Source organism: Penicillium rubens (assembly GCF_028828025.1).
Source record: "Penicillium rubens strain IBT 27055 chromosome Unknown utg000002l_segment0_segment0, whole genome shotgun sequence".
Taxonomy (NCBI): Eukaryota; Fungi; Ascomycota; class Eurotiomycetes; order Eurotiales; family Aspergillaceae; genus Penicillium; species Penicillium rubens.
Genome location: NW_026890600.1, coordinates 3,654,441 through 3,680,427, shown reverse-complemented (window position 1 = coordinate 3,680,427; position 25,987 = coordinate 3,654,441). Strand labels below are relative to the sequence as shown.

Sequence of the window (25,987 nt, the reverse complement as noted above, 5' to 3'; positions counted from 1 at the left end):
CACCCGTATCTTTTCTGACCAGTCCTAGCCACTCCTGGTTTGTTTTGTCAATAAAGTTGACCCGCCGTTGAAGGGGTGGCTGGCGTCATCGTTGGAACCGAGGTCACAGGACATTTGCGGCATGGGAAAAATGACGACTTGTCTGGGCTTTGATGGCAAATGGCATTTGGGCCGGCAAATTCAGGCTCTTTTTCTTGGGCTACAGTGGTTATATGGTCCATATCCGTGGATATTCACATACATATGGCCACTTTATCCTCCACTATTTCCTGCACCTTGTCTAAGGCACATCCAGCATGAAAGTGTTTCTTAGGCGCCTCAATAAAACAGAATTAAATTAACTTGGGATGTGTTTTGATAGCCACTGAGCTTCGGAATGGTTGATGGTACAGAGTGCTGTCACAGAGGGTTGCCCTCTCTCCTAGTATGATGTCCACGGTCGCTTAGGTCTTCTTCTTAGCCGCAGCTTTAGCCTTGGCTGCCTTCTTCTGGTTGCTGTTGATCATGACAATTCCAATGAAGGTGCCTACCACGGCAGAACCCAAGAGTGTGAGGATGACGGGGATGCGGATGGCCCAAACACGGGGCGGGAAGATGTCGTGGAGAGGGTGGCCGGGGTCAACGAAGGGCTGTAGAACAAACATCAGCATAGAAAAAACCAAACAGTATCATCAATTAGCATACCATCAACAGGGTCCACGCAGTGTAGTAGAGAAAGATCGCAGTCGCGACCAAAAGCATGACGGATCCCACGAGTTGGCCCAGCTAAAAGCACAGTCAGTGGGGGATGTCCATTGAATGGGACCAGATAATTTACCATTCTGATAAAGAGCGGTAATTTTAAAAAAGAAAAGAAATATGAAGGAACGTCGATGAATCCTGGGCTGGACAGAACTACCAGGGATCTCAGGAGCTCCCGTTGTTCCTAGTTGGCCTCTCTCTAGTCACGTGCACAGCGCTAGAGCTTTCTCCTGCTGCGTCCTTGAATCTTTTTGCTTAACCTCAGTCCGGCTGAGATTCGCAACCACCGTTCCTCCGGTGTACATCAAACCTTTTCTCTACCCCGGAGGCCTATTTACTCATTGAAAATGTCCGAATCGGATGTTCTCCAGTCTGCGGTGCGCGTGCCCACGCCTCCTCCGGGCGCGTCGTACTCGCCAGCCGCAGCCTCTCGAAAACGCTCACCTCCGTCTCGTTCACCGTCTCCGAATCGTCGCCGATCGCCTCCTGGTGATTCCCTTCGAGATGGTCCCCATGTTCCGAACGTCGACGCAGAGCATGCAGACGACAGAGAACGGCAACTCGCTGAACGTGTCCGCGAACATGAAAAGCGCGAAGCGGCGCGCAAGCCGATGACCGAGGAACAAAAACAGGCTTCAGCAAAGGCAGAATACGAAAAGCTGCTGAACATGCGATCCGGTGGCACTTACATCCCTCCGGCCCGACTCCGTGCCTTACAGGCGCAAATCACGGATAAGACGAGCAAGGAATACCAGCGCATGGCGTGGGAAGCTTTGAAAAAATCGATCAATGGTCTTATCAACAAAGTCAACGTTTCCAACATCAAGTTCATTGTTCCTGAACTCTTTGCGGAGAACCTAGTGAGGGGCCGAGGATTATTCTGTCGGTCGATCATGAAGGCGCAGGCGGCCAGTCTACCCTTCACTCCGATTTACGCAGCGATGGCAGCTATCGTCAACACCAAGCTTCCGCAGGTTGGCGATTTATTGCTTACCCGGTTGATTATCCAATTCCGCAAGGCCTTCAAGCGAAACGACAAGGCGGTCTGCATTTCCTCTACAACTTTTATCGCGCATCTCTGCAATCAACAAGTTGCCCACGAGATGTTGGCAGCTCAGATCCTGTTGCTTCTTTTGCACAAGCCAACGGATGACAGCGTGGAGATTGCTGTGGGTCTCACTCGAGAAGTTGGTCAGCATCTGGAGGAGATGAATGCACCTATCGCACTCGCCGTATTCGACCAATTCCGAAACATTCTACACGAGGCCGATATTGATAAGCGTGTGCAATATATGATCGAGGTGCTCTTCCAGGTGCGCAAGGATCGGTACAAGGACAACCCAGCAATCAAGGAGGAGTTGGACCTAGTGGAGGAGGAAGATCAGATCACACACCGTGCCGGCTTGGATGATGAGCTGGAAACCCAAGACACTCTCAACATCTTCAAGTACGATGCAGAATGGGAGGAGCATGAGGAGGCTTACAGGAAATTGAAGGCCGAGATCCTGGGCGAGGAGAGCGACGAGGAAGACGAGGAAAGGTCAGATGAAAGCGAAGAGGAAGAATCCGACACGGAAGAAGTACAGATGGATATCAAGGATCAGAGTAATACTGATCTAGTCAACCTTCGACGAACAATCTACCTCACAATCATGTCCAGCATTGATTTCGAAGAATGTTGCCACAAGCTGATGAAGATCAACCTGCCGGCCGGGTTGGAGCATGAGCTTCCATCCATGATTATTGAATGTTGCTCTCAGGAACGGACCTACTCCAAATTCTATGGCCTGATCGGAGAGCGATTCGCCAAGATCAACCGACTTTGGTCAGACCTGTTCGAGGCTGCCTTTGCCAAGTACTACGATACCATCCATCGTTACGAAACAAACAAACTGCGCAACATTGCCCAGTTCTTCGGTCACCTCATCAGCAACGACGCGATTGGTTGGCATGTCTTGTCCGTGGTTCATCTCAACGAAGAGGAGACCACATCCAGCAGCCGTATCTTCATCAAGATCCTGTTCCAAAACCTTGCGGAGAATCTCGGTCTGCCTGGTCTGCAGGCCCGCTTCAGGGATGATATACTGCGACCCAGCTTCGAGGGTCTCTTCCCGACGGAGAACCCACGCCACACTAGGTTCTCTGTTAACTACTTCACCAGTATCGGTATGGGTGTATTGACAGAGGACATGCGTGAGAATCTCAAAAGCCTTCCGCGTCCTACGGTGCCCGCTTTGCCTGCACGAGCCGCCTCTCGGACTCCCTCGCGCACTTCATCTGATCGATCCCGGTCGATGTGCTCAACGTGCACTGGATCTCCTCACTCCCGCCGTTCCAGGTCACCTTCGTACTCCCGCTCTCCTAGGGGCCGCGGTCGTTCCTACTCTCGCTCCATCACTCCTTCTTCCAGGGGCCGCAGCTACACACCTTCACGGTCTCGGTCCCCAGTCCGTCGCCGTCGTGACGTATCAGACAGTCGATCCCGGACCCCCGCAGGACGCTCCCGCTCCCGATCCATTTCCCGATCCATCTCCCGGTCCATCTCCCGATCCATCTCCCGTACACCGGCCAAGCGCAGTCGAGCACGTTCCCGCTCCTACGACTCGCGAAGCCCGAGTCGCAGTCCCTATCGAACTCGTCGCTCGGTTACTCGGTCTGTCACACCGCCGCGTCGAGGCCAAAGCCCTCCTAGCCGGAGAAACCGCAGCTACTCTAGATCAGTTTCCCGGTCTGTCACACCTCCACCTCGTCGTGGGCCAGCGTCTAGAGGTAGAAGATATTCAACTGAATCTGTTTCACCCCCTCGCCGACGACGTGATGCTACGGACTCTGTCTCTCGCTCCCGCTCGCCTCCTCCTAGGCGTCGCGCAGAATCACGGGGTCGAAGCTATTCGCGGACGCCGCCTCGGCGTAGATAGATCGGGAGCCTCTGATGCTTTGATTCCGACTTGGGGATCGGCTTCACAGTCCGTATGTTACTGTTGATAATGAAATAGTGCGTATTTGGAGCGAAAATACGACACTGTGCTTCTTTTATTCGGTCTGGTGCCAGGAACTGGAAAATTATGGAGGTTCACTAGGAGCAAATCGATTATTCATGGTGTACCCACGCTTTTCGGATTCCGTATTTCCGATGTTCAAATAAACATATCCAAATAGACCACCGTGTATACCTCATGTAATAAGTCTTTGATTTTAGGAGCCATTGGCAATATTCTCATTTAATGCAGTCAAAAGGGTATCTCAACATGATCTACAAGGCGATCTATACACCAACCCATAAACACCAACCTACTCAACCTCCCCAGCCTCCCAAACACACCTATCACACAAACAAGTCCCACCCAAAGCCCCAGAAGCCCACTCCCTCCTCTTCTGAACCGGCAACCCAATGTCACAATAGTGGTTCAGGATCTCTGAATCCTTCGCAATACCCCCAGGCCTGAGTTCCTTCATTTCCTGCCCCCGCGACCAAACAGCCGTCTCATCATCTCTCCGCGCGCGGAAATTAATCTCACTACTCCATTCCCAGGTCACATTAGGATCACACGAATGGTTCGCAAGACACCACATCGGATGAACAGCGCACAGCTCCGGGCCTCCATCCCAAGTCGACAGCCGGCCAGACGCCGTACCGCGGAATTTAGCAAACAGCGTGTTTAGAACCCAGGTATCATAGCGGTAGAGCACGGTGTAAGGATCCAGACCCATTTCATCGAGGAAACGCTCCGGCTGCAGGACATTGAGCTGGAAGGAGAAAGGGAGAGTGGCGGTATCGTCTGTAGTGGACGCTGTCTCTGTTTCCGCGGAGACAGCCTCGATATCGAAATCGTGGAAATCGCCCCAGATATATTTCACTTCAGGCAGCTCGAGCGGGTGCTTGTCCTGTGTAGCTGACATGGCGAGCGCTCTGCCAAGCAGAAGAAGGTACAGGTAATCGGCCTTATCCTTGGGATCGGGGACATCCTTCCCGATAGAATCGAGGCCGTCCTCGAGACCGCAGATCGCGCCGTGGTACACCTCCTGCGCTTTGTCGTGACATGCCTGGCTGCAGAAGATGATATCTACGCAGCCGCCCTCGCAGGCGACGGGCGGCTCGGCGGCGGACAGTTCTGGGAGTGGTGCGTTGCATGCGTCGCAGAGATCGTCGTGGAGACGGTTGGTTGCTGTAAGTAGTGAAGACTCACGGAGGATGATCTCGTCTGCGGCGATATCTTCTTTCGCGAAGAGGCCAAGCTGCACGGAGACGTCCATGCCGGACGAGGCGTCGTCGGCTGAGGCATGCAGGAGTGGTAAGGCCACTGCACGGACCTCACATTTCGGCGCAATGACTGCCAGTCGCTCGTTGAGCATGTTCAAGGTCTCTGGTGAGCGGCGGTCGGGCTCGTGCTCATTCCAGGGATAGAGGACACGACGGGCGAAGCCCTGTGCAGGGAGAACACTGGGGTCGATTGAGTCCAGGTCGATGTTTTCGGTTTCAGAGCTAGTGCAAGATCTGTATATTTGCTTCACACGATCCATCTGCGCGTTCAGAGTAGCTACTGACGCCGTTGCGGATCTCTTTTCGAGCAAGGCCAACCCGCGTAGGCCGAACTCGAATGCATCGCGGTAACAGCCGCAGCGGACGAGACTGCGTACTAGAAGGACATACACCTGGTCGATGATGGCGTCATATTCCTCTTGCGTGATGGGAACAGTGTTGTCGTCTTCGTCCTCATCGTCTGATTCATTCGCCGCTTTCTGGGGAGCCTGCTGCGAAGGGTCTACCTTCCGCCTAGCATGGAACTCGCACTCATCTGGGTCAATTACTGACTCTAAAAGTGCAAGCGCACGGTATGCGTCCGCAGAGGCGAGATCAGGGAAGCCCAATTTTTCATACTGAATGCCTCGTTCAAGGTGAAGGTGGGGGTTGTGAGGGTCTGCGTAGAGCCTGGCGGTTGTCTCGTTGCGAGCTTGGAGTATTTGCGATGCAGACATGATGTGATATGTTTACTCTTCTTTTTTTCCCCCGAAGATGTAACAACTTTTATACACACTTTGGCTTTTGACAGCCAAAGACGCAGTATAGAATATCAAGCTGCGGTACCAGGTTGGGAAATGTGGAGTGGTAGAGAGAGTAGGCTGTAGAGTTCAGCAGCTGAATCTAGAGCATGGACATAATACCCAATGACTTTTGACTTTTGTATAAGCAGTTCGTGGTCTGCCCCTCTGTACATCGATATTCGTGCGGGCAAGTTCTTTTTATCGCCAAAAAAAATTCTACGATAAGAGTGGTCACGTGGATATATAGTTCTCTTCAGTGAAGGTTGGCTATAGGACTATTAAATCTTGATTAAAGATTGTAGATCAATGTAGACCTAGCATCTGGATAAATCGTTCATGCGCTTCTTTCTCGGGTGGTTTTGTAAATCCGTCTGCAACGTTGTTCTTCGTGTCAACACGCTGGAGATCAACCTTGTCCCGGAAAATTGCATCTTTAACGAAAAACCATCTCATGTCCAGCCAACAAGTACTGTTCTTATATGATCTCTTTGCCATTAACAATTGTGTATTAATGTTGTCTGTCATGATCGCGATAGCTTCTCCCGCGCCGGGGAGGTTAAGAGCAGTGGCGATCTTCGAGAGCCACTATATATCCCGTGCGGGTCGGTCTGACGCACACCATTTGGCGGCGGTCGACGACAGTGCTATAATGGTTTATTTCCGTGCGTAGCAACGTATCGGGGCTCCCCCGAAGAACCAAATTGCACCTTCAGTCGATTTGGCATCATTCCAATCTCCGTGAGATGCATCGGCATAGGCAAAGAATGTAGTGTCTGCGACTTTTCCTAGTGTGATGCAGAGCTCTGTGGTAGCCTTCAGGTATCTGTATACCTGACGTACCTGCATGTCATTGACTGTCGGAGATGCAGTGCGGCGTTGCAGTTTTATAACTGCGAATTTGATATCTGGTCTAGTTTCAACAGCCAGCCAGTTCAATCTGCCGATCAGAGATCTGTACCAAGTGTGGTCATCTTCGTAGGAGGATCTCGGAGTTCTCGTTCTCTGTATCCCACTTGCTACCCGGTGGCAAAGGGATTGGTAGTGGTGAACAGGCATGGCTGACAGCAGCGGATCCAAAAATGTAATCAATTGTACGGACCGTACCTCTACGGCAATCCATACGAAGAACGAAAAGTATGTCTTCATTGCGACTTGTTAGATCAGAAGCAACTAACCGGAAAGAAGCAACTAACCAGAAACAGAATGGGTGCGAGACTGCCCCTTTCTCGGTCTGGCCTCTAGTCAGCGGTATGGGAAGTGCTATGCTACGCATTAGACTGGGACCCCGTTAGCCGAGTAGCCTTTCGAGTTAGGTAAAGAATTCTCGAGGGGAACAACCATGTTGTAAGAGAATTATACCCATATCAAAGGACGTAAAGCTCTCTACGCCGCCAACAATCTTGTTTACATCCTCGTTGACGATAGATCAAACAAGATGATTGTAAAGTCTGATTACCATTCATTGTCGTCGCGAGAAACACCGTGGCCTTGACGGGGGAAAGCCACGTCCATGACTGGCATTCGCATAGTGGTGGTGATGCTTTTCCGATTGGAAGCAATAGTCGAGGCTGTGCTGAGAGAGCAGAATACTACATACTATGTCGGCCTCACGCTGGAATATATTTATAAAGTGACAAGCGGGCATGAGGTTATAAAATGGTCGGAAACGTTGAGTGATAGTAGAGTAATGGTCTAGTGAGATAAACGTGTCAGTCACACGTAGTATTTGTTTAGAATATAGGATAGGATCTCACACATTTTTTTCGCCGGATCAAGCTATAGACCTATATATCGGTGCAAGTTCGTTTCGGTTTGTGAGAGGTTTCCGACGCGTTTCTTGCCTATCGCTGATTGTCCAAGATATCATCGAACGCGAGAGTTTCTCGTGGGTGCGAATAGAGAAGTTCCTGCCATGAGGTACGTAGCAAAAGTAGAAGATCTGGCTCCAGTGGACCGACCGATGTGTGCAACGTTGTTTAAATATAGAAAAAGCCGGGGTTTCGTAGTTGTTGGGGTGAGGGTGATGGTAGAGAGTAATCTTGGAGGCCCTGGTAGGCTTTATAGAAGAGCAGGTGCCTAAATATATAGGAAGGGCAGGTGCTTGAATGAATCAGTCCAACAAACGAGTGCCTATTTGCATTAAAGAATGTAATGCGATGCTATAACAATAAATTTATGGGGTTATGGAAGACCGATGATCTTTTTCACACTGTGCAATGCAGATATCCGGAGCTCTGCCTGTTCATCCATTACATCACCTATCGAATGATTAGCCTTGTTTCCAAATCCAGTAAGAAAATCCAAGCATACTGAGCAATTATCATCGATGACAATAGTCGGGTGATCACCGGTGATAGCAATATCACCAATTCCACGTTGGCCTCTAAAGTTGCCAGCCAAGCGCTCGAGCATACTCCGCTTCATGTACAAGTCAGCAAAAGAGATCTAGTTAGATATAGTTCGGGGCAGGTAATGTACAGTGATGTGTGCCTCGTTCATACCACCACGACGCTCAACATCATTTTGGCTCATGATACGGTAGCTTTCATGAACTCGCTTCCGACTCTCGAGGCCGCCGATAGTGGAGCCGGTTCGTCCAAACTGGTTGGATGGATTGTCGGGGTCGAGGATATTTACACCGTTATGGGCATCATCTTGAGCGTTTTGATCTGGCGAAAATATTTTGATGGTGTTATCGATTCCTGAAGCGGCGATCATTGGTTCGTAGGGGTGGCCTAAATTACCATGTTAACTTTTGTATTCCTAACCAGTGAGAAAAATTACCTTGGACAACATTGACAACCTCACTGTCACCTTCTAGGATGTTGACCAGTTTCGACGTCTTGCGATCCCAGATAAATATATGACCAGAGTCACAGCCGCTGACCACGTACTCATCATTCAGTCCGAAATAGTTGACATCCTTGACGGTCCTGACATTGCAGTGGCCGCGATAGCTTCGCATATGAGGTACACGTGGAGCATGGCGCTCGACCATTTCACGCCGCGCCCTGCGAATAGCATATCTCTGGGCCATAGTGTCATTGGAATCGAACTCCTCACCATCTTCATCCGAAGAGGAATCCATGGGCCAGCCATCGAGATCTTCGTCATCGGTTGACTCCTGTGCCTGGCTGGCATCGCTGCCATCATCACCTGCAGTAATGTCGCTATTGTCCGAAGAAGTTGCATCGCCTTGGGAGCTTCCAGGCCGAGGATTATTCTGCCCGGAAACAGAACCATTAGTCCTGACGATTTCGATGCGTTGGACTCGTTCTTCCTCCTCGTTGGGATCGATATCAGCCTGGTCTCTCTCTTCATCCAAGTCACTCTCAGACTCGTCGATCATGGCGTGAAGTCCCCCGAAAGCATTGTTGACAAATCTGTAATTTACTTCACTGCCTGTCTGCATCAAGATCCCTCTGCCTACTCGCAAAATCCAGAATCTCTTCGCCGAGGCACGGTCGAGAGAGCGAATTTGTGAGACAGGATTAGAAACACGGCGCCTGTCGAACCGAGCGGCTGAGTCCCCGAGATCTTCCAAGGGCAATCTAACAGCGTTCCCAAATGCAGTCACGGCAGCCCGTTGGGTTTGGAACAGAACGCGCGTACTGTCATGCTCGAATCTGGAGGCATCCACATTCACGATCGGAGTGTCACGCGCCAAGTCCATAATATAGGGCACCAGGATTGTTTCGATGGCATCCTCTTCGGATTCATCTGGGATTGGGAATCGGCAATGTAACCGTCGAGGGGCGTTGCGGCGTTGAAATCCCCCTAGAAGGCGTTGCCTGCCGCCCTGCAGCCAGAGAAGAATTGCTCGGAGAAATTCATAGCCAAACTGGGCTGCTGGGTCAATGGGGTCATCTTCGCCCGGCGCAGGCCTAATCATCTGGAAGTTTGATTCTTCCGGAACTTGCGTTTGATCTGCCAATGCATGAGCAAGCGTGCCAGCAGCTTGGACAAATCTCCACGAAGATTGGCGATTGCGACGAAGTGATTGCTGGAAATCAACAGTCTCCTGCGATGGGTTCATGGGATAGCTCCATTCGCGCATGACATCACCCATTTGCGGGAGAATCGTAGACGCAATTTCCAGAGCGGATGAAAAACATCTCGCGTAGGATTCGGGTCCCACATCTTCGGACCCTGCGGCGTCCCGAACTGTAGTTTCTGAGAACAGTGACTTTCGAAGTTTTACCAACCCTTTTGCGATCTGCATGCTCAATCGCTGGGCATCATTCAGTACAGAATACCGAGCCCGCTCGAGCAAATGCTCGGGGTTGGTGTCTAGGACACTACCTGACAACGTGGGGAACGGAACATCCTCTGCTTCGCCATTCTCGTATTGGATCCTAAAAGTATCTGGCTCTACTGAGCGACGACGGGACTGATGTCGGCCACCACTTTCCTGCGATGAAGGCGTTGCGGGCTTCTTGCGCTTCCGGCTCCGTGAACTGCGGCGAGCCTGTCTATTCTTGCCCTTGAGAGTTGATTTATCTCCCGCCTGCGTCTCTCGAGCATCGGGGCTGCGGATTAAATCAAAACTGTAGATGTGATCCCCAGACCAACTAACAACCATCTCATTGGGGTTTGCATCACTGATTTTACAAGCAGTGATGTGTCCATCGTCATATTTCACAGGGTGCTTGCCTCCCGGTGCGAATCGTCGCACGCATCGTGTCGCCTTGCTCATCTCCTCATCATCATTGAGACTAGCAGCGCTTGATGTAGCCCTGCTCCTTGCAGCGGAGGTGTCCTGGCTAAGCATCCGTCTGTCATGCAAAAAGCAGTAGAGGTGTGCACCGCCCAAGGCAATATAATGTGGCTGACTTGGCGAGCAGGAAATGGTATTGAGGTCCAATTTGAATGGCCTGTAGGAGATTAAAGGGGGTGGCACATTGGGCTCGTCATGTGCCAACCTTTGTCGGTATGCCCTGAAGCCCTGGCCATCTCGTGGCGGAGGGTATGCACTAGATGGTAGTCGGAGATCCCACTGGCGGACATCACCATCCTCGGAGCAAGTGAGAAAGAGGAACGGTGACGATTCGGTGACGATGCGCTTCACGCTATCGGCGTGGCTTCGATACAATCTGGCGTTGGTATTACCGTCACTCAGATACCGCGTGCCAGTAAAGAACTCATTAAAGCGCCGGCTCCGAGTGGAGGCTGCAAATGCGGAGGTGGCAGCATCATTTCCGCTCCTTGCTGAGTATTCGATATCGAAGACGCGAACCTGCGAGTCGCCGGCACATGTAACCAGAGTTCCATCATTCGAATGTGGCATAAACTTGACGGAGAAGATGTTGGCTTTGTGGCCGGTGAAGACGGTGGTATTGAGCGCAAATGGAGCATTGGACGAGTCAGGTTGGTAGGAGTAGATATTGAGGTGCTTATCATCAGAGCCTGACGCCAAAAGACGCCCTGACTTCGACCAACTGCAGGCCGTTAGCATGACGAGGATCAGAGATGGCGGAAGTGTTGGCCAGTAGATAAAACCAAGTTCTCGTCCTAGGTCGAAGCTGTAGACATACCTGAGGGCATTGACACATCCAGTATGCCCACCGAGCTCATTCACAATGTCAAGATCGTTGATCCATTCGTTGGATCCGTAAATTCCCCGAAGTCCAGCGTGCTGCAACTGTTCCCCACATTCCCGGCGCCAAAGGCGATCGTAGAGCGAGTCTTTCATGATCACTGGATTAGATGGGCGATAAAGTTGAAATTCTTCGCTGGGTACGATCGGCGATCATCTCGAAAGGTACTGAGTAAGTGGATACCGTCTCTTTGCGGGTGGCTTTTGTCTGTCAAAACGGAAGCTGCCGTGGATGACGTCAAGAAGAGAGCTGAGAGATAACTTTTGCAAGGTTACATCAGCCTGTATAAAGCAGCTCATTCCAATAGATATACGTATGGTGCAGAAAGAGATAAGTGACAATGGAGTGAGAAAGATAGAAATAAAAGTATGGGGAAAACGAGCGATACTCCAAGATCTAGACCATCGATATATGGGAGTCCTCAGGTCAAGTCGGGATGACATGGCTGACTCATCGGTTTACTTCGGACTAGGTACCGCGCAAGCCATGGTTGCCCGCAAGGTACTTTGCGCGAAGTACTATCACATATTCCCATCAACATTATTCATATTATCTTCATTTCCTCTTTATTCCCACATAACACGTGCGTGTGTACGGGTGTTTCGAAACTAGCTATGGGTATTCGCACGTTACGATGACCATAAGCATATATAAAGCGCAGACTAGCTTCTCCATGCCCCAACTCGGGGTGCCCTCTTTTCCCTCGTAGAACACGCCAGTTGTGTCGCAAGACGGCTGACAGAATCTCTTTCTGAACTCACCACTTCTCTTTCCAATGCTTGCATAGCACGGATCTCCTCCGTCATAAGCTGTATCAATTCAGCTAGATTCCTGGCCACTCTGACTAGAGCAGACTGTTCTAGATGCTCCACTTGCCCGAATCCCAGGATATCGAGGACTTGCAATTCACGACCACAGAGCTCCAGCCTCACATTTAAAGTATGCAATGATTCTTTCCAGCTTCGCGCCAGGGGGTCAATAAAGGCACCGGCATCAACGTGCCCTGGTTCACGGCTATGGCGAATAACCTCCGATTGGTTAAGCCATTCTTCAAAGATCTTCACAGCCTGAGAGTACTGTGCACCTCTGCTACCAGCAATCATGTCCGAGACATCTTGGAGGACCCGGGATAGAATTTGAACCTGCTCGGAGAAATCATGCGGACCGTGATGTTCACGACAATTGGAAAGCCAAAGCCCTAAGGCCTGCACATTCAGCTGGCACTGCCGCTGCGTTTCATCTGCCAGTACTAAACGATACTGGCTAGCGACACTATCGTACTTTTTGCGCAGACGTGACTCGGAATCATATTTCCATTCAGCATGGGCTTGCAGTGAGTTAGAATGGAAAAGACTAAGCTGAAGAAGTTCAGTTTGTAGTGCAGCAATATCCGGCCACGATGAAGGAATCAGCATATTCCCAGGCTGAGGTTCGGCTCCAGGAGTAGGCGTTGGAGGTTTGGAGAATTTCTTAGGGGACGATGGCCGTTGGTAGGTTGACAGTGTTCGCGCACGTTGGCCGATTGCTGGGGTTGTTTCGGCCTGTTTTGTATTCTGCACCAGCTGACTCCTGTGGCGCGCATGCAGTTTGGCTGCTGCGGGCGGTTCCTTGCTGGCGCTGGCAGGCTGCCTCAAAGAGTAGGACCGTGTGGGGCGTGGTGGGGGTAACATGTCTGTTTTCTTGGGTGAAGGGGGCCTTCTGGTCGTGGGAGGTTGGACTGGGGATCGCGTTCCTGGCGCTTTGCGGGGTGAGGGCGGTGCAAATGATGGCGCTGAGCTCTTTGGCGAAGGGACTTTAATATTCGCTGAAGGCATCTTCAATGCACCGGGGCGCATGATGCTTTGACGACGGCTGGGTGCCACAGTGGTCTTCATTGCTGTAGAATCCGCCTGTATTGGTTTTCTCGCCGGCGATAACTCTCGCTGTCTAGTTGGCGACGGGTCCCCGCGTGGTTTCGGCTTGCTGCTAGGTGGTTGAATGCGCCCATGACCCGTTCCATGACCATTGTCTTGGGCAAGGTTACTGCGCTGGGGGAGTAGGGTTCTTCCTCGGGCAGTGAGCCCATTGTCTTTCAGAGCGACACCCTCGACCGGCGAGGGATTTGATGGTGAACGATTCTTGTTATTCGTCTCTCGGACAGTGTCTTTGGTCGGGCTGGCCGTGGCGGGTAGTGGAGTGGAGGGTTTCGTGGTAGGTCGTACTATATTTGAAGTCTTTAGTAATTAGCATGGGTTCTGTATGTAGTTGTTGGCATGGCAATGGTGGCACAACGAAGCATGCGACAGATGTGGGGAGCTTGCCAGGGGGTAAACAAACGGACTAACTTGTTTACGGGGATCGCGCAGCGAAGCCGAGCGTGTTGGGATGGGCATGATCGTACAAGGTCATGACATGAGAATCGGCATGGTGCACTGGGGTTCAACGGAAGAAATGGGTGCTTTGTTGTGTGAATGGGAGAGTTGGGTGGGAGATCTTCTCCATGGTAACCCGCTCTGTTATTTTATGCCTCTCTTTTTCGATACCTAGGTATCCCCCCATACTCCATTAGTAAAATGGAGTGAAATTAATTAAATCAGTTAAAAAGAAATAACAATCAGAATAGTTAAAAAGCAAAACATGAAAAAGAAAAATAAAGAAGGTCCTGCCCGGGTTCGAACCGGGGTTTCTGGTACTTCAATCGTCTCAAAAACCAGAGTGATGACCACTACACTACAGAACCAGTGCATATCAGTTCCAGTGGCCGAATTAAATACATAACCGAGAGCTAAGGAGATCATATTTGTTTAACTAGAACGAAGAATATCCATGAAAATACTGCTTGGATTTGTTGAAAATAAAATATGAATAAATCCCATATCCTCCCGTCGAGCATGCCTGTTGAAGGCAGTACTCTGTCGACCATCAGTCGACCGTCACTTTCTCGTCACTTTCCCGTTACTTGACCCCCTCCTCCCTCTCTTCCCCCTCATTGAATCCTATTCACCATTTCCCATGTGATCCCCTCGGAATGGGCACATTATACATGCCAGATCGTCAGGTAGGAATGACCGTCGAGCTTGTATGCAGCAATGACCCGAGACTCGTCCAGGATACCGACCTGGTAGATTTCCGATGGGACGTCCAGGAGGCAGACAAGGTGCATTGCCACCCGATCCAGCAGGTACAAGACGCCGGATTTCTTTCCCACCAGCACGGACTTCCCTGAGGTGGCCATAGCAACAACCTCGTTAGAGTCGTGGCGGCTGAGTAGCCTCATTCCTCCCCAGGTCACGTCCCATTCCCAGACGGAACCACCCTTCCCTCCTGCAATTAAATAATTTCCCACCAGGTGGAGGTGGTTCACCAATCCGCTGGCAGTGTGCTTGAAGTTGCACAGACTATTATTATTGTTAGTTTCCGATCTTGAAATATCGAGACTTCCCGAATTCAACATACCCGGCCCCAAATTCTTCACTGTTCGTCAGCCAAATGCAGATCTCTGATTCTGGGTAGTCGATATCATCCGTGCCAGCAGTGACAATTGCTTGCTGGTTCATGCATACGAACCGAACTGCCTTCGCATGGCCTCCGAGCACATGGTTGCATTCACCGGTTTCGAGGTCCCAGACGCGAGCCTCCCGATCAGAACCACCAGAGACAAGGTACTTGCCGTGCAACTTGAGGCACATCACAGTGCCTGTGTGCCCTTTAAGGGTCAGCAAGGCATCGGTGCTGGTGGGCTTGGTGAGATCCCAGACACAAATGCTGCCATCAACGCTACCGGCAACAATGAAGTTCTTCTCTGTCGCAATACAAGATACGGTGTCGTGAATACCGCGGAGCGAGTAGAGGATATAGCTAATAGAAGTCAGTACTAATTGGCATAACAGAAGTAAATGTTGAACACTCACCCACTTCGGGCATCCCAAATCGCCACATAGCCAGAATGGTGTCCAGTGACGAAAGCTTCACGATCCTCCCATGAGGCCATGGCGTAGAAAGCGACGTCGTTCCAAGCAAGAAAGCTCATTCTCAGGACCCTGTGTGAACCACTCGGCTCATGGTATGCAGTCAACCCTGTGGTCTCTTTTCCCAGCAAATCAGTCGAGTCACGGCGGTAAAGCAGGTACAACCCGCAGCCCACCCATCCCATGATGGTAACACCCTTTTTGATCATTTTCGTTTCATGAGCGACTGTCCGGAGCTGACCTGGAGCAGCCAGAAACCATTGGGGTAGGTACGCCGCAGAGGACCATTCCCAGCCAGTTTCATGCAGTTTGATGGCCGCCAGCCTGGTACATAGTTCTGTGGCAAGCGCAAAGGACCAGCCGTTACTAATATAACGCAGTTGGTGTTAGTATAGATCAAATCATGGGACAATGCCGTCCGTGTCAGTAGCTGCCTGACTAGACTTCATGTCCACAAAACGAATTCGGGGGTATACTTACACGGTGTCTCGTGGAACAGAACCCGATTTGGTATTGTCAGACCGTGAGCTCGGCTTTGAGACATTCACGGCATCCTGGGGAATGGAGGCCACATTTCCGGCTTCAGGCTCTGAGATCGCCTGGGTATCTCCAACTATATCCGGGGGCATGAAACCCTCATTTGTAGCCTCCGGCTCTGGGATAGACTGGATATATTCAACGATATCCACGGGGATGAAAGGCACATTTCCGACTGGAAGCCTTTGTCTCGGCCTGGAACGAGGTCCTCGATCAGCGCGTTCGAACCAGTGAAGCAAGTCACGACTGTTAAAACCCATAGCGCCATTGTCCATGCCCGGTTCAGAGGACCCCTTGCTGGTGCTGCTGGCCTCCTTGCTGGTGCTGCTGGCCTCCGTGGTATACTGGTCTCCGGTCATGCCGGCGACGCCTTCGTTGCGAACATGAGCGTGACTGTCGTTGCCTGACTCTGTCTCAATTGGATTGGTGGAAGTGCTACCGACTGAATCTTCAGTCGAGCTTTCGATCGAGCTCTCGTCAGTTGCGACGACGTCAGTCCCATTATCCGAATGATGCTCGGTCGATTCAGTATTATTAGACGAAAGGAACCTGGGAGGCGCGTATCGGACCTCGAGGTCGAACCGGACACGGCGGGTCACTTTGATATCCGAGTGATGGTCGACCAAATCGACGTTCGCCGCGGAATCGGTTACTCCAGTATCCGACCTGATATCATTGAATCCAATGTCTACCAGCGGTGCATTGGTATCGGCGTCCGAAGTCAAGTTGATGGGGTTAGGGTTTGCTGCACCCGCGATCTCGCGGTCCGGCGTCATCGCGTTCGGATGGACGTTTCGCGAACCGCGCCCCGCCATTCTGCTGTATTTTATTAATAGTGCAAAATGATTTTGCGATATAATACTTACTCAACGGAGCTTTCGAAATATCAAAAATAATTAAATGTGGTTGGTGGCGGTGGTGAGAGAGCGTTGAAGGTGAGATTCGGATGATGGACTCGATCCCGATTGAAATGGCGCGAGTCAAGCCCATCGGCCGAATATTTCGCGTTGAGCTTGGTGGAGCAAACGAAAGTTCTATATTGATATCTAGATGTTTGCTTAGATGTTTAAATGATACCAGTGAACTCGGTACTCAGTATCCTTGTTCATCAGAAGATCTACGAATTGACCATGCTGCATCAACTTCAAGTATATAATGTACTATAGCGAGTTGCTCCAGGCAAATTCACGGGTATAGTGACATAGTGAGCTTGGCCTATGTATGTAGGTAGGTAGAAACACCATGATGTGAAGGGTTGAAACTAGGAACAGTTATATTTCAATTTTATGTCGCTGGACACCGTTTACCAGTCTATTGGATAACTGCTCTCCTCCACTTTTCACCTGGGGCTAGTAATTCGTTCTGGTAAAGGCTTAGTCCAACGACCTAATTCTATGGAACCATCCTAATGCCGGGCTAGGGCAGGTCAAGGCCCAGCTTGTGGTGATGTTGGCGAATGGGATACTCATATGGGATAAGCCTGTCCATAGGAGATATTTGGATGAACAACGGGGTTTAAAGTCAAGGGGACATTGTATTTGCTCTGTCGTGCTTGACATCAATATCGTTAATGTACCACTCCCACGTTATACGAGGAAAAGTTGACAACCGAGCACCAGCTCACACAAACTCAGCAGCTACTGACACCACTGCATCCATCTCAGCCGGCGGAGAAGGACGGGCAGCAAACTGGATGTTCTGACATCTTATCATTAAGAAGGAGTTGCTCTCTATGGACGCACAAATTTTGTACATAATCCCGTAGCTTAGCACGTCCCAATACCCCAAGGGGGGTAGACGGAGTACGGGCTACGCCCGTCCCTCCATGGACGTTAATTAATACAACAACAACAACTACTACGAGGAAAAGTCATTTTACACGTTTTACGCATTCTAGCCCTCTGATATACTGCCTACCTTCCTCACCTTATCAAAATTGGCATGTCCTCTTTGGTAATCTAGGTCGCCGAAGTAGCCATGACCTCCAGATGACTGGCGATGGCATTGGTATGATAGATCTTCCCACTACCTTCTATATCAAGTCAACAACATAATGTTATCAAAGGGTAGAGGCCAGATACAGTTCTTGTCTACTATGGATTGGGTCAAGACTCCAGCACTATCTACTATCGAGTTTGAGGTGGAAGTCCTGGTCCAAGGACCAATTGCTAACTCGAATTGGCTTTATTGAGCAGAGACTTAGGCTAGCAAGACACAGCGAATCCTCATTGACTTGTTGGCTTCTATTGCAGATGGACATTTTTCTCAAAGGCCATTTAGAAGCGGCAACACACTGGTTGGAGTACCCAAAGCAGACCAAAGAGATGGGCGACCCCGACAATCCTTTGTGGAATCCCGTAACCCTAAGGCAATCTGAACTCCTGCTGTAGATAGTGGTTCACTTGCACTAAATTTCTTGTCAGCCATCTGCTAATATGTTTGACCATATCTAGTGAGTGAGGAGCGGTGGACTTACCTCGTTTCCACTGCAGCTCCCTTGTCCCGGGCAGCACCGGAATGTGCCGTCATTGCAGTATTGTCCCCTTTGGGAGCACCCAACTCTCGCTTCCAGATTTGGACCGGCTTCGGCCATTGCGAAGGCAGCTAGTGCAAGCAGGACAACAAACAGCTTCATGTTTGAGGAATTGGTTTGGAGGGAGTGTTCAGATTTGTTTGTTCCGAAGAATTAATGTAGAAGAGATGCACTGCTGAGGAATTGGGCTTATCCCGCATGGGCATCGAGCTTTATATAGAGCTGATTCTATCTTGATTATTCCCCCAATAGGATCAATAGATTGCTGATCCGCAGGGCTGGACGCCTGATATGCCAACACTGCGGAGTATGCATTGCTAGTTCGCAATTTGAGGTTACATTGCAGGACTTGAATCAGCTGATGCTGTAATACTTTCAGGCTGAAAAACAAATAGCTCATAGAACGTGCAGGTCTTTACTCAAACAGCAGAATCTCCGTGCAGATCAATGTTGGCATCTTTGGAATACGAGTGAACATCCATGAGGATTCTCCCTGCATGATAGGGTTATGCACATAAGCCTGCACGAGTCGTAGGGCGGAGCCTCCTCATACCGAAAGGGGAGAGACGGAGCGCTTGATATCATACCGTACAATCGAGGATCTACCATAGAAGCCAAAAGGGGATAAATGGAGCACAGATATCATATAGTATACAATTGCAAATCTACTATAAAGGCAGGCACTTCGCCTCCAATCTACCTCAATAAACAATCATCACTTTATCATATCCGCAAAGATCAATTCCTACCCAAAGCCCAACTACCTACCCAAAACCAACACCTTCAAAATGCGTTTCTCCGTTCTGACTCTTGCAACTATCCTTGGCCTGGCATTTGCCGCGCCCCTTGAAGCCAACAAGGACGGGGAGAGTTCCGTGCAGACCAACAACTGCTACACCCTCTGCATAATTGATGGTGGAGTGAGTTCATTCCGCTTTCCTTCTTTGATTTTTGGCTAATATTATGCAATCACAACAGAGTAGCCAGCAGTGTCTTGAGAAATGCAAGAACAGCTAGGCGCAGCACACTGTCACAGAGAAAGCGGATGAATACAACGTTGGCAGCCAAAACGGCCCCGGGGTCCACGGGTCTCAGCCTGGTTCTGTATTGACCACTTGAGCTTTCTTTATGCGCATGTATGGAGTAGAAGACTATGATTGGTTGTGTTGTCTTATATTGTTGGTTATTTGACCTGCATTAACGTCGTTTGTTGTACTTTGTTGTACCTGGCGGTCAAGCCATGGGTATCGCTGCCATCATCAAGATAGTCTGAATTGCACATATCCAACACACATGTCTCTTTTTTCTAACTACCTAACTTCACCTTGATAATTACTTAAACAATTTATAGGCCATTAGGCTAAGCTGTACTCTATGGCCAATACGTAAGGAAAATCCGGTGGATAGAAACGGGAGATCGACAGCGTCTGGGCTGTGTTGAGCGCCCTGAAATATGTACAATGTTGGAGGGAAACGGCAGAGCACCCAAAACTGATTCCTTGGCATATGCATGCTTACTGTCTACATTAGTACTTTGTATGCGTAGGGCAAAATAGAGACCTTAATATAGTTTGAAAGGATTGCCCAGGATATCCAGGTCATCGACGATTTACCTTATGCTTTTAGTCTAGGTATGCCCACTTGATGCTATCTGAGTAATGCAATTCCATAGCAAATGACACGGGTATGCGATCTTCTGGCTCGAGTTCATACGACATTTTTGGCCCCTTTCTGGCTAAATAAGTACCTTGTTAGGCCACCCGTTTCAGCCCCCCCAGCGACCTTATAAATGCTTTGGCTAAAGTCCCAAATCTTGCATTAACCACGGAGCGGAGACGCCCGGCTTATGCGCAAGTCTTCTACGTAGCTTTCTACCCCTCAAATATCGCATACTGGCTGGTACAGTGAATTACCGTTATTATCACTTGGAGCTATATTATATCGTCTTAATACTTCCATCTAGTTTAGCTATCACGTACCGATACAGTTAAATCGGACTGGATAGAGACACATTCCATGTAGTGCTCAAACACTGTAGAACTAGTACTCCTAGGGCGTAACAGTGTCTCTATTAAGTTTGGGGTAGTACGGAGCTCGGAAGGCTGAATTTGGCAAACGACGGATTCTCGGGTACGCCCGTGGTTGGACTCTCAGCATAATGTAAGGGGCTTAGCATAAAGGATCGACACCATCTCTGCCAATCAGGTCTCCTTCTGATAGCCCTTCATCACTTCATAACGCCGAATCTGAATAACCTGCATCAATCCCGCATCAGCCAATAACTACCAATCCTTCAAGCCCAGGCAACTAGAAAGGAATCCCAAGCCTAGGACATGATTCGATACCACCCCTCAGTTGAATGGCGCACGATTCATGGATTGTGATACCCAATGCTGATCATATGTCCCAGTCTCCTGTATAGTTGCCTTCCTGATAGCTATGTCAGGTTCAGGAATGGGGCCGATTCGATATATACCCCTCATTCAGAATGGGGTGTACCCAAAGAAGATATATAACTATGTAGCCTTCTGTCTTGCTACGAGAATCTATTTGATCTCAACTTAGTCAATCCAGTCAAATCTTCATACCAAAGACTCCGTCAAGATGAAGTTTATCTCCGTCCCGGTCGCTCTTGTCCTCTCTCTCGCGATGCTTGCGGCCGCTGCGCCGGCTGAGCTAGACAAAAGGGCGTGTACCGTGAAGCAATGCGCCGCCAAAGATCCGCAACAGTGCTGCCCGGATAAATATGGATTCTGCAATACCGATACGGGTGAATGCCACTGTGGAAAGGATTGCTTCAAGTCCTAAGTGAAGGTAAGTTATTGAGCTATACTGGTCTCAAAAGGAGGCAAGGTTAATCAGGTGTTCTATAGCAGCGACCGCAAACTGGGCAGATATAGACTCTCGCTATGGAATGGAATGACTAGTCATGCCTAGATATTACGGCTTTAAGGAGAATGGAATTTATGTGATTGGATCGGGTATGGCAGTATTCGAAAGTGAATCAACATCGTGGGTTTACGTATATCAAGTGTGAGTTCGACTTGCGTTAAAGTTGATAACAGTAGAAATGTAGTAGACTACGTATGTAACAGAAAGACCTGGATATGAAAAGATCATGCCCTTAGCTATCTGCTCCCAAAGAGAGAGAGGAGAAAGGGTGTGAGTGGATTGAATCGTGTAAAATGCCGCTACCGGCTTTGAAATTTCTCTCGGCTCTGGAACGCCAACAATGTCCTGGGTAGCTGTCAAGTTTACGTGTGTTATCTCCAGACTGGTTTAGAAGAAAGACTATTTACATCACTCCAACTGAAAAGACCCGAAAACATATAAGAGGTAAACAATTAGTGACACACAATAGGGCCTTACAAGTTACCTTCGTACGGATGGACAGTGATGATGGAACAAGATATGAATTCTATACTAACTTTGGTTTACCGGTCCTGGATAAAGCAGAATATCACTTTTCATCACAGCCAGCGGATTCAATGCCACACAAGGCAGATCGGGGGATGCGAACTCGATAAGGAAGTCATCCCCTATCCATAAATCTCAAATCCATCTAGGGGACCTCACACCTCAAAGGCTTCCACGACGAGGGAATGAAACACCATCGACTGCCGGGTGGTCAGTGAACCAGGACACCTTATCACCAGCGCCCTGGTTGACCAGAGCGGAAGGAAGACTGGAGCCCTCCTCAAGATCGAAAATCTGCTTAAGGATCTCCTTCTTACCGCCGCCCGTCGCGACAAAGGCAATGCTGATAGCGTGGGTAACAACAGGAAGAGTAAGGGTAATGCGCTTAGGCGGGGGCTTGGGCGAGTTTGTCTCAGCGGCAACCCAAGCGTCCTTCTCGCGGAGCAAAGCGTGACCAGGGAAGAGCGAGCAGGTGTGACCATCGGGGCCGCAGCCCAGGAGGATGAGATCGAAGGCGGGCAACTTGACGCTGTCCTTGGCGGCAAACTCGCGCATCAGGTCCTCCTGGTAGAGGTCTGCCAGTTCCTGAGGGTCGTCATCGCCAATGTGCTTCTCGTCGATGGCGTGGATGATTGGGGTGCCGAGCTCGGTGGGGATCTTGGAGACGAGCTCGTCGTTCAGCAGGCGGTAGTTGCTGTCCTCGTGGTTGAGTGGTACGGCGCGCTCGTCAGCGAAGAAGATGTGCCACTTGGAGAATTGGGGGGTATCCTCCGGGGAGCCATTGCTGGTGGCGAGGAGGGCTTTGGCCAGAACGGTGGGCAGGGAGCCGCCGGAGACGGCGAGGCGGAAGGTGCCGTGCCGGGAGAAAGCAGAGTTCTGGCAGCGGAGGACGTAGCTTCGCAATTGCGTAGCTAGCTCGTCCGAGTTGGGAAAGCTGTGAAGGTTGGGGTGTCCGGTGGCCATGGTGATGTGTGGGTGGTACAAGAATGAGGGGCAGGAGATATTTTTGGCGGGGCAAGGGCCGAGATCTAAACGCTTTTTGGCTTTGGCCTCCAGAGATGGATAATTCAACAAGTCTGTAACGTAGTCAGTTACTTAAGGGAGAGAAGTTGAAGTGCCGGATTGAGGAAATATGACGTCGCTGGCGAATGCTATCGTGTCCACGGTTCTATTCGTGGAAATCCTTGGATTTCACCCAAGTGGGATGTTTGGATTGTCCAATGAGTTCGCCCGGATATCCGCTGCCCTTCCAAGGGTTGGCCACACCTTATTCGACTTCCTCCCTCTGACTTCAATGAGCTAAACCAGTCTAAAGCAGTCTAACTGGGCTAGCTGCATGCCCAGGTGATTTCCAAACTTGGTATGTAAGCATCGTGCCGCCCTGCGCAACATTCAGGAGATAAGAAAATGGCCACATGATCTTCATTTCGATTAATTTAATCCAAACAGTTCAAACATATGAATATGTCCACGGGTAGATTTCAGGTATCAGCCTACTTTTAAAAAGCGAGAAATGGGAAATACATTCTATATGTCTAAATATTGGGGTGCGGTTGGCACGAAGCCCAAGATGCACACCTACGTAAATGTACATGGATAGCGTCTCCCACAATATTCCCCTTTCTGATTTAGTTCTGTTTTGAATCGAGTGGGGGATAATTAATTTTTTGTCTACGATATAGTACTTCCCACTACCGAGACCCATGTTCTACCTAGGTAGTATTCCGAATGTCGGTAATCAAGGATACACTTGAAAATGCCGAAGATCCAATTAGATAGGGGAAAAAGAGAATGCGTTTATCGCCATCTCCGATGGGTTAAGGTTTAGGTAGCAGAGTTATGCGAATGAGCGCCTAAAAGCAGCCCATACGTAGTCCTACATATATGATCGGCAAGAGAATGGGGGGGATACGGAGACGCCGTGGGATACGGAGACGCCGTGGGATAGGGAGAATCGAAAGAAAATCAGAAGCAATTTAAAAAGCTGGATATTTCCCTGTTTCATATCTCTATCCCTTTCCTCAAGTCAAATCATCATCACTCCCAAAAAAAACTGGGGTAAACCCAGAGATCACGGGGCCGCTCGACCGGGTCAACTCAAAAACATGCGATACCCCCCCTGCTCCCCTTCAGATCCTCACTCGCGGTCAAATTCTCCAAAAATGAGCTCTCCAGTGCAAATTACTCCTCAACCTCAGACGGGCGGCGTCGCTCGTCCATCTGAGGCCACTTCTCCACAGACTCTCGACATCGTCCGATGTTCCCGGTGCCAACAATCTCTCAGCCTAGGCCAATCAGGCTGCAGCGTCGTTCAATTCGGCATGAACTCCTACTACTGCAGCCGATGCGCAAACAAAGTCGGCTTTGGAGGATGAAACGAACAATATCCAAACCACAATAAATCCGAAACCAAAGCCAAAACCCAATACCAACACCAAATAAAGCGGAGGATCTGGGGATAGTGGTTGACCGGATCAACAAAAACCGACTTCCAAACAAAAAATCTTTTCCCCCGTCGCGAGGGCAGATGCGACTACCATTCCGAATGGCACACCATTCGATCCCGTCTCTTCGATACTTTCCTTCGTTTTCGACTTCGCCTCCCCGGTTCGAGAGTTCCTGTGAGATTTTGTAGGCTGTGCTGGCACAGCCTACTCTTCATTGATCGCGATTTAAGAATACCGATGAAGTTTATGGAGGATTACACTGGCTTCGGTCAACTGGATGTTCTTGTCTGAGACACCGATGGCAGTCTGGGGATCTTTCCAGAACCATGGGGCTTCGGACCCGGGGGAGATCATCACATTTGACTCATTCCACTCGGTCGGCATTGATCATACATATATGTTGCATGTCGGATTCTTGCGCCTTTTGCCAGGTACAAGGGTTCTCTTTGCAAGTTCAACAATATTCATAAGCGGCAATGCTGTTTACATTTTCCTTTTCTATGCATCTTGTATCATGTTATTGCACTGCACGGAGCTGTTCTTATGGTCTCTTCAGCGATCACCCACTGGGTTTATCTCATCTGTTTCAAGCCACACTGTCTGATATCACATCTTCATCGAGTTTAGAATACTTAACTTCGTCATTCTATATGAAATATAACGTATAAACATGATAATTTTTCCATAAATAAAGTTGCCACCCATTTCCAGACAAATCATGTCTGCTACTGTGCTCCGTCGGATGAACCTGATCACCTGCATTTGTCACCCGGGGAATCCCAGTCCCCCGTGAGAGAATAAAGAATAATTTATGATATGACATGAGAAACATGATTCAGAGGAATTTTGCCACATTTTCGCCAGTAAAAGAGGCTGTAGATGTGCATATTGGCCATGTGATCTCCCCGGCCCAGGGCTTTGGTCGCGTACCGTCATAGCACAGCTTCGTGCCACATCATGTAAATCGTACATATTTGGAATGTATGTGTCTCCCTATGGGGATTTCCATTTGCCTTGATATGGTTTGGACAGTCGCACATGTCCTGTGGCATGTTGATTGTAGTTATTAACCCCGTCGGACCTGGCCCTGGAAGGAAGGGAACACAGATGAAGATCTGTTTGAAGATCTGTGAGACACATTTGCATATTCTCACTACATGTAGACCTGTACGATATAGGTAGGATGTTAAGTACACGAGTATTCCACATACCTGACTGGGACCTGCAGTGTGACTATCAAGGGAGGTAAACGGAGTATGCACATAATAACATAATAATCCAGATGAATTTGACCCTTAATAGTAACTTTTCATATTTATCTGCAGGTACTTTAAGAGCGAAAAATACGCATGGAAATCAATAGTCGAGGTAATTGATCCAAAGGGAAATTCAATAACTGCAAGATATGACTGCTCATGATCCGACCCGCTCTGATCGATGATCTCTATAATTTCTTTTTCCTGTGGTTATTTCATTTCTGTCCATTCTTTACTTTTTTTGTTTATATTTTTTGCTTTTTCTCCCCAATCCGATCTGACAATAAGATACAGAAATCAATGTGTTGAATACAGGTCCAATCTGCATGTTCAATCTGCATGTCCACTCTGCATGTCCGATCCGGATCTAGCGGTGTAACACTCCATTCTCTGTATTAAGTCGAGGGCATCCTTCGAGCTTTGCGTGCACGGATATGCCCGGTACTTGATGGAGATTATGATTTAAATA

At 49.5% G+C, this 25,987-nt stretch overlaps 9 protein-coding genes across 9 annotated transcripts; 2 read left to right on the top strand and 7 right to left on the bottom strand.

The window, feature by feature from the left end:
* Positions 1 to 443: 443 nt before the first annotated feature.
* N7525_003864 (dolichol phosphate-mannose biosynthesis regulatory protein) lies at positions 444 to 820 on the bottom strand (the record flags this gene model as incomplete). Its single annotated transcript, XM_002566379.2, has 3 exons — positions 444 to 629; positions 685 to 765; positions 818 to 820. 3 exons carry the CDS (start codon positions 818 to 820, stop codon positions 444 to 446), a joined length of 270 nt encoding a protein of 89 aa, XP_002566425.2.
* A 268-nt stretch (positions 821 to 1,088) lies between these two features.
* Positions 1,089 to 3,726, top strand: N7525_003863 (pre-mRNA-splicing factor CWC22; the record flags this gene model as incomplete). Its single annotated transcript, XM_061212849.1, is given in 2 exon segments — positions 1,089 to 2,934; positions 2,951 to 3,726. The coding sequence occupies 2 exon segments, from the start codon at positions 1,089 to 1,091 to the stop codon at positions 3,724 to 3,726; spliced, it is 2,622 nt and encodes an 873-aa protein (XP_061069870.1).
* Positions 3,727 to 4,032: 306 nt separating this feature from the next.
* On the bottom strand, positions 4,033 to 5,718 carry N7525_003862 (putative MYND domain protein; the record flags this gene model as incomplete). The annotated part of the gene is made up of 1 exon (XM_002566381.1): positions 4,033 to 5,718. The coding sequence occupies one exon, from the start codon at positions 5,716 to 5,718 to the stop codon at positions 4,033 to 4,035; it is 1,686 nt and encodes a 561-aa protein (XP_002566427.1).
* A 2,315-nt stretch (positions 5,719 to 8,033) lies between these two features.
* Positions 8,034 to 11,476, bottom strand: N7525_003861 (WD repeat-containing protein; the record flags this gene model as incomplete). The annotated part of the gene is made up of 4 exons (XM_061212848.1): positions 8,034 to 8,042; positions 8,095 to 8,202; positions 8,263 to 8,519; positions 8,569 to 11,476. 4 exons carry the CDS (start codon positions 11,474 to 11,476, stop codon positions 8,034 to 8,036), a joined length of 3,282 nt encoding a protein of 1,093 aa, XP_061069869.1.
* A 567-nt stretch (positions 11,477 to 12,043) lies between these two features.
* On the bottom strand, positions 12,044 to 13,753 carry N7525_003860 (uncharacterized protein; the record flags this gene model as incomplete). Its single annotated transcript, XM_061212847.1, has 2 exons — positions 12,044 to 13,594; positions 13,706 to 13,753. The coding sequence occupies 2 exons, from the start codon at positions 13,751 to 13,753 to the stop codon at positions 12,044 to 12,046; spliced, it is 1,599 nt and encodes a 532-aa protein (XP_061069868.1).
* A 644-nt stretch (positions 13,754 to 14,397) lies between these two features.
* On the bottom strand, positions 14,398 to 16,680 carry N7525_003859 (uncharacterized protein; the record flags this gene model as incomplete). The annotated part of the gene is made up of 4 exons (XM_002566384.2): positions 14,398 to 14,758; positions 14,817 to 15,218; positions 15,272 to 15,694; positions 15,809 to 16,680. The coding sequence occupies 4 exons, from the start codon at positions 16,678 to 16,680 to the stop codon at positions 14,398 to 14,400; spliced, it is 2,058 nt and encodes a 685-aa protein (XP_002566430.2).
* A 1,548-nt stretch (positions 16,681 to 18,228) lies between these two features.
* rodD lies at positions 18,229 to 18,500 on the bottom strand (the record flags this gene model as incomplete). The annotated part of the gene is made up of 2 exons (XM_061212846.1): positions 18,229 to 18,249; positions 18,342 to 18,500. 2 exons carry the CDS (start codon positions 18,498 to 18,500, stop codon positions 18,229 to 18,231), a joined length of 180 nt encoding a protein of 59 aa, XP_061069867.1.
* Positions 18,501 to 19,186: 686 nt separating this feature from the next.
* N7525_003857 (uncharacterized protein) lies at positions 19,187 to 21,206 on the top strand (the record flags this gene model as incomplete). Its single annotated transcript, XM_061212845.1, has 2 exons — positions 19,187 to 19,318; positions 20,964 to 21,206. 2 exons carry the CDS (start codon positions 19,187 to 19,189, stop codon positions 21,204 to 21,206), a joined length of 375 nt encoding a protein of 124 aa, XP_061069866.1.
* A 771-nt stretch (positions 21,207 to 21,977) lies between these two features.
* N7525_003856 (6-phosphogluconolactonase) lies at positions 21,978 to 22,778 on the bottom strand (the record flags this gene model as incomplete). Its single annotated transcript, XM_002566386.1, has 1 exon — positions 21,978 to 22,778. The coding sequence occupies one exon, from the start codon at positions 22,776 to 22,778 to the stop codon at positions 21,978 to 21,980; it is 801 nt and encodes a 266-aa protein (XP_002566432.1).
* Between the last annotated feature and the right edge of the window lie 3,209 nt (positions 22,779 to 25,987).